General features: G+C 35.1%; 1 protein-coding gene across 6 annotated transcripts in view; it reads right to left on the reverse strand.

Moving 5' to 3' along the window:
- LOC149566619 (FAD/NAD(P)-binding oxidoreductase family protein) overlaps positions 1–5782 on the reverse strand; it is a 333421-nt gene extending 327639 nt beyond the window's left edge. For 4 of the 6 annotated variants that reach the window (XM_089819920.1, XM_089819918.1, XM_089819919.1 and 1 more), the window contains exon 1: positions 5529–5719. In XM_089819920.1, the coding sequence (XP_089676046.1) occupies positions 5529–5660 (132 nt within the window). In that variant the 5' untranslated portion in view covers positions 5661–5719. Of the gene's footprint in view, positions 1–5528 lie in introns of all 6 variants that reach the window. The other 2 variants (XM_089819921.1, XM_089819916.1) reach the window with 2 other exon arrangements.
- Between the last annotated feature and the right edge of the window lie 829 nt (positions 5783–6611).

A 6611-nucleotide genomic window follows, 5' to 3' on the forward strand; every position in this document is an offset into this window, starting at 1 on the left:
TAGATGCTAGCACTTTCTACCAAATGTTTGGATTTTCTTAGTTTCTTCTATTCTCTTGGGAAAGGCCTCCAAGCTAACATGGCCTAGAGTGGTATTAGAATTTAGAGATTAAGAAAGCTCAAAAATAATCTCTAACAAAGGAAGCTCTCCATTTTATTTGTAATTTATCATGGCAAGAGAAGACATAAGCTTAAAATCTGTTGATATGAGAAAATTGAGGAAAGAAGCTCAAGAAATGGCTTATGCAAACCTCTAGACGTCAATTGCAGTTTAGCGATTGGCAAGGAGGTCCAAAATTATGATAGCTTGATTTTGGTGAAATTTAGGACAAACCTAGCAAGTGTGTAGACCACAAGGCAGATAGAAAAATCCAATTACAAAGGTTATACAAAACCTAAATGTTTTAGTACAATTAAACAAGACTATAAGAATGAATAGAAAGCCCGCAAACTTGTGAGGGGAAATCTAGATCTTTGCAACACTAAATTTATTTACCCCAAGGACACAGCCCTTTGGTTTTTCCAAGCGCACCTATCCTACAGATGCAAGGACAACTCAAGGAAGTCCCTTAGCCATCTCTTTTCTACCCTAAACAAACCGAAAATAGGACATGTATCGAGATTTGTGTGATATCCATGTCAAAATAAGGTCCATATAATATAGATAAATAATAAATAAATAAAATATTTATTATATAATCATATTATATTATTGTATAATATATTAATATTAAAATAAGGAAATTTAATATTATTATATAAAACGATAAAACAACCCATCGTTTGAAGCCTGAATATGTCATATTCCTCAGAAATGCCAGAATATTAATAAGAGTTAAATATCTGTTAAAGTTGGGAGTTACTAGGGGCATGGGTCAAAAGGTCTTGCACAACAATGAAGTGGTAAAATCATCTCCAGCCTACATTGTCATCTTGTTCGTTGTGAATGGTGCTCGATCAAGAGGCAGAGTTTGGAACTTTTTGTCATTAGGAAGCTTTATTGGCAATACATTTCTGCCATGAATGCACGCATCAGACTATTCAACACTCTGCCTTGGAGAATTCCATAGCAGTGATAATTTGGAATTATAAAAGTGTTGGCTACAGCAGACCTGTAAGTTGCAATTGATTCCCTTAGATTGGTTTATAAACCAGAAGGCCACAGTTAAGGGAGAGATTTGTTTTATGGGGCTTCCAAGACCAATATACTGAAAGATGCAAGCTAAGTCCATCAAATTCTATCATACATGGATATATATATATATATATATATATATATATGTATGTATGTATGTATGTATGTATGTATGTATGTATGTATGTATGTATGTATGAGAAGTACTGACATCAAAGAAAAAGATAAGAAACAGTCAAAAAAAAGGAATTCATAATATCGTTTGCACAAACGGCATATACATTTGATAAATAGCAGACGATCACTGCAAAGCAAAGGGACATAAAAAGGATTAGCATATAGCTTTGTTAAATAACAGAGAGCACCATCGGGAGGTAACCCTACAAGTAAACCAATATACACAGTACCCTTAAAGGGTATAAACAAATAAGGATTGTTCTGCAATCTACGTCTGATGCAGTCGGGCATAAAATACATAACCAACAGCAAAGGAAGGATATTCTATTGCTAGAATAAGACTTTATGCATCTCTGAGGTAAGTATATTATCTATTATAATAATTTCACTTATAATAATATCCATGCTCAGTCCCATTATAAGTCTAAGCTAGAAGGAATAAGTAGGGATACAATATGGGAAAGGCTTGTATAAATCCAGCCAACAGATTATCTCAAGATAGGTAAGAGTCAGCATCCCCGAATGCCTTGAGGACATGTCCACGAAAGGCTTAAGGGCTTGGATCCACAAAAACCTTGAAGAAGACCATTGAATTTGGTCTCAAAGAGGACTATTGTGTTCTAGCATTCCCTTCTAGGCCATATTTATAATGAAGATAGCATGACTTTTTCAATTCAAATATAGTTTATTACTGACTTACTTGCAAGGGTAGCCTTGGGAGGAGAGAGAACAGAGGTGTATTCAAGGAGAGGCTAGTGTAAATCCAGCCAATTGGTTGTTCCAAGAAAGAATAGAATCAATCCATTTACATCCTAAGTGTTCTTCTCGACTAAGAATTATAATGAGAGAAAACCAAAACAAGCATCCCGCTAAGTAGGCCACCTCGTGTGGATGCCTAAACACCACTACCAAGGCCAAGGGGGCCAAAGTTTCACTCTTAGACTTAGTATGTATGGGATTGGCTTGGAGTAATTTATCATGACTCACATTTTCTTTGAAATTTATATATACACATGTAGTAATGATTACTTGTGGTTGCAGGATTCTATTGAAGTAAATTTTATAAATATTTTCTTGACCCTAGCTTATTAGGCATTAATCAAGAATGCATGCATTATATGTTTGCATCGTGTCTGCGTTGTGTCTTCATGCAATCATGTGTCCACTTTGTATTTTCATGCACTACATGTTTACTTTGTGTGTGCTTCATGTTTTCATGCATCCAATTATATGCTTTGTATATTGGCTTTACGAAAAAAATTATGATCTTGCTTGAGGACAAGGAAAATTTGAGAGGGGATGACTGTAATATCCCTGTCAAAATAAGGTTGATATAATATAGATAAATAATAATAAATAAACTAATAAAAAAAAAATCATATTATAGTGTTGCATAATATAGTAATATTAAAATATGGGAATTTAATATTATTATGTAAAATGATGAAGTGAATTGTATTGATATTAATATTAATAAAATTATTAATAATAACATAATATAAATTAATATTAACAAATAATATAATAAAAAGACACATCTTTTCACATATCAAGGTATATTAAGAATTATCAATCACCCAAAAACACATTGAAGAAAAAAGGAGATATAAAAAATTGGTCTGCAAAAAGTTCAGTTTGATGAATGGAAATAAATTATGTAAGCCCAGACAAGGGACATTATAATGGGTACAAAACAACCAAATGTCCCCGAGACAACCAAGGATGTTTCAAGCATCCACCAACCTTACCAAGGATGTTGAGCCTCCCCCATGACTACAAATGACTTGTCGATTTTTAATAAAAGGTAAAAAAAATTAAACGAAAATTCTATTTGTATTTTTTGTGGGGCCCCACACAACTCTTGGCCCTAAGGCAACAAGAGACCTCCCTATCTCATTCAAACTCAACTTTACAAGCTGAAATTGCAACCAAATTGGAGCCAAAAAAGATCATTTTGAGTAGAGTTTGAATGTGCAACGGAAAAGATAGCATTAGTGAGCAATGATGAGTGGGGTGGCAAGAGAAGTGGAAGAGGTGAGTGACTCTTCCATTTGTCTTTGTTTTTGTTTATCTTTTCATAGTTGAAAGGAAGAAATGTTTATTGTTTAAGGAGCTATTCTCCACAGCAAGTCATATTGTGATATTGTTATCAGGATTTAACTGTGTAGTTTTTGGGTTGAACTCATTGACCCATGTTTCATGAGTAGTGATTCATAGGAATCCATCTCTCATGAGAATAAATGGAACACTTAGCACTCATTGGATCTAGGTGATGCTCACAAAGTTGAAGCACCACGACTTCCCGGGAGGTCACCCATCCCAGTACTACTCCATCTTGTGCGCACTTAACTACGTAACTTCCTCCATGGTTAAACCCACTCTGCTTGAAACCTCATATGAAAAACCTTCACCAAGTGTTGTGCCTCATGAACCATTCATTAGAAAACCCCTTAAGCTCATCAATTGATACGTAGGAGCTACTTTCCACAGCAAGTCAAATTGTGATATTGCTATCAGGATTTAACTACGTGGTTTTTTAGTCAAACTCATTGACCCATGTTTCATGAGCAGTGATTCACAAGAATTCAACTCTCATGATAATAAATGGAACACTTAGCACACATTGGTTCTAGGTGATGCTCACAGAGGTGAAGCACCGAGACTTCTCAGGAGGTGACCCATTCCAGTACTAGTCCAGCTTTTGCGCGCTTAACTACAGAGTTTCCTCCATGGTTAAACTCACTCTACTTGTAACCCCATTTGCAAAACCTTCACCAAGTGTTATACCTAATGAACCATTCATTAGAAAGCCCCTTAAGTTCATCAATTGATAAGTAGGAGCTATTTTTCACAGCAAGTCAAATTGTGATATTGTTATCAAGATTTAACTGTGTAATTTTTGAGTCAAATTCATTGACCCATGTTTCATGAGTAGTGATTCACAGGAATCCACCTCTCGCGAGAATAAACAGAACACTTAGTACTCATTGGATCTAGATGAAGCACCGAGACTTCCCAAGAGGTCACCCATCCTAGTACTACTCCAACTTGTGCGCACTTAACTACGAAGTTTCCTCAATGGTTAAACCCACTCTGCTTGCAACCCCATTTGTTAATTATTTTCATGGGAGATGGGTTCTTCTGAAATATGGGTCAATGAGTTTGCCTCAAAAACTACACAACTAAATCATGAAAGAAATATCACAAGAAGAAATGTTTTTTTTTTTTTTTTCTCTATTTCCAATTTGCACTTGCATCATTGTTTCGGAAAACAACATGAGCAGTAGCAACGTAAGTGGTGAACATGAGAAGGAAGAAATAAATCAAAACGTAATAATTTCAAGGTCACATGGAAGTTTATCAAGATGTGGAATTGTGGATGAAAAGAAACAGCCATAAAATTCATTTGAGTACCCTTTTGTTGTTTATAAACTTTATACAAAGGATCCTTCTAATCCTAAAAAGCTTATTCTCCAATAAATGACAGCCATGGAGAACAATAAAAAGAAAAAATAGAAGGTAATAAAATGTGGTTGTCGCATTTGCAAAACAGATTTTATAGGGTGTACAAGAGGATATTATTATCTATTCGTATTGGCCCTTACAAGCTTAAGGTGTGTCTACATATAAAGTAAGATAAGAAGGTAGAGAAGTTCGTGGAATATATATTGCACCGGAAGCAAGGTACAAGGGTGTGCCAATGCCAACACAATCCACATAATCTGCTACGCAGTGGTAGAGGCAGTGATAGTGATGATGTTTCTACGAGAGGAAAGAGAAGACTATGGCTACTAAGAAGGCGGGAACAGTTGCAAGTATGTTCAATATGTAAGCTCCACATGTGGTCGAGTTTTCGATTGTCAAATGTATCCATGCCCATATTATCCAGTTTCATGTAACACGTTCTCCTTATTTCAAGCATTGTTCAAAGAAGCTACAGACCTGACTAGACTGCGCTAAGAAAGGAAGGCTCACTTTGCATTTCTCATAGCACAGACTGAAAAAGGATGTTCATCCTCAGTTCTCCGTCTTTCTCTCGTCTCATTTAACATTCATTCCGTTACTTAAATTCTCCACGTAACAGAAAATAGAAACAGGGCCTTTTCTTGAATGATACAAAACTCTACACTCTCGTATATGAGCCTAACACAGTTATTGACGAAAGGGAGAGATTTTAGATACAAAAGCAGAGTTGGGTGGATAAACAGATGAATTACCTGTTGCTCTTTCGGTTGCACACACAAAACCCTGAATTGTTTAAGAGAAGTATTTGGGTGTTTATGAGATAAACTGTAATTGCGCCTCGGCCTCCATGTCCATGACGCATTGCCCTCCACCGCCAATGCCATCACTTAATTCTACACACATGCTACCAACCTGCTATAGATAAGCAACAATTTCAGATGACTCGCCCATTATTCATCCATTCTTACAAACGGTCCCGAAGGTTTTGAAAAATTAGCTTTGGCGAGCGGTCATATGACAAATGATTCTTTAAATGCTAATTATTTTTTATTTTTTATTATTAGTTATCCGTATAAACTGAATCAAAATAAAAGAAAGGAAGTAAATTGTTTTATTGGTGAGAATGTTTGTATTGACTTATATAAGGTTTTATATAGTGTTATTTTATTTTTTTAATTGATAATAGATAAATAGTAAATAAGTGTTTTTGGTTTTTTCTTCTTTTTTTTTGGGTCAATGAGTACTTTGAAAATATTTGGAAGATCAATTATAAAAAAAATGGGTCTATTTTGCATACAATTATATTACATAAGGCTAATTGGTAAACAATTAAGCAAATGTTATTCTATATGCAATTAGGATCCAAATACATTAAGAACAAAATCACTAAATTAGGAGGATAGTGTAGCTCCATTAGCAACAAGTTCACATAATGTTCGCAATAAAAAGAAAGGGAGACATAGGAACATAAAGAGTGATAGACATAGGGGATAAGAGAGATATAGGGTAGGGAGGAAGTGAGAGAGATGGGCAAGGGATATGGAGATGGAGATGGAGAAGAGGATATGGATATGGATAGGAGAGGCAGAGATAAAGATAGAGAAAGTATAGAGGGATTGATAAAAGCATGAAGAAATAAATGTAAAGCGAGGACAAAGTTATAAAGATAAAAAGAGAGGTTGAAAATGATATATGGATAGGTAAAGATAGGGAGATTTCTAGTGATATAAAGAGATAATGATATATACAGAGAGATGGAAGAATTTTGTAGAGATAAAGATTGAGAGGGAAAGGTGGATTTTTAAGGAGAGAGGGAGAGAAGGATGGATAATCAA

Source organism: Cupressus sempervirens, chromosome 3, assembly GCF_028749045.1.
Source record: "Cupressus sempervirens isolate cs-2001-9-10 chromosome 3, ASM2874904v1, whole genome shotgun sequence".
NCBI lineage: Eukaryota > Viridiplantae > Streptophyta > Pinopsida > Cupressales > Cupressaceae > Cupressus > Cupressus sempervirens.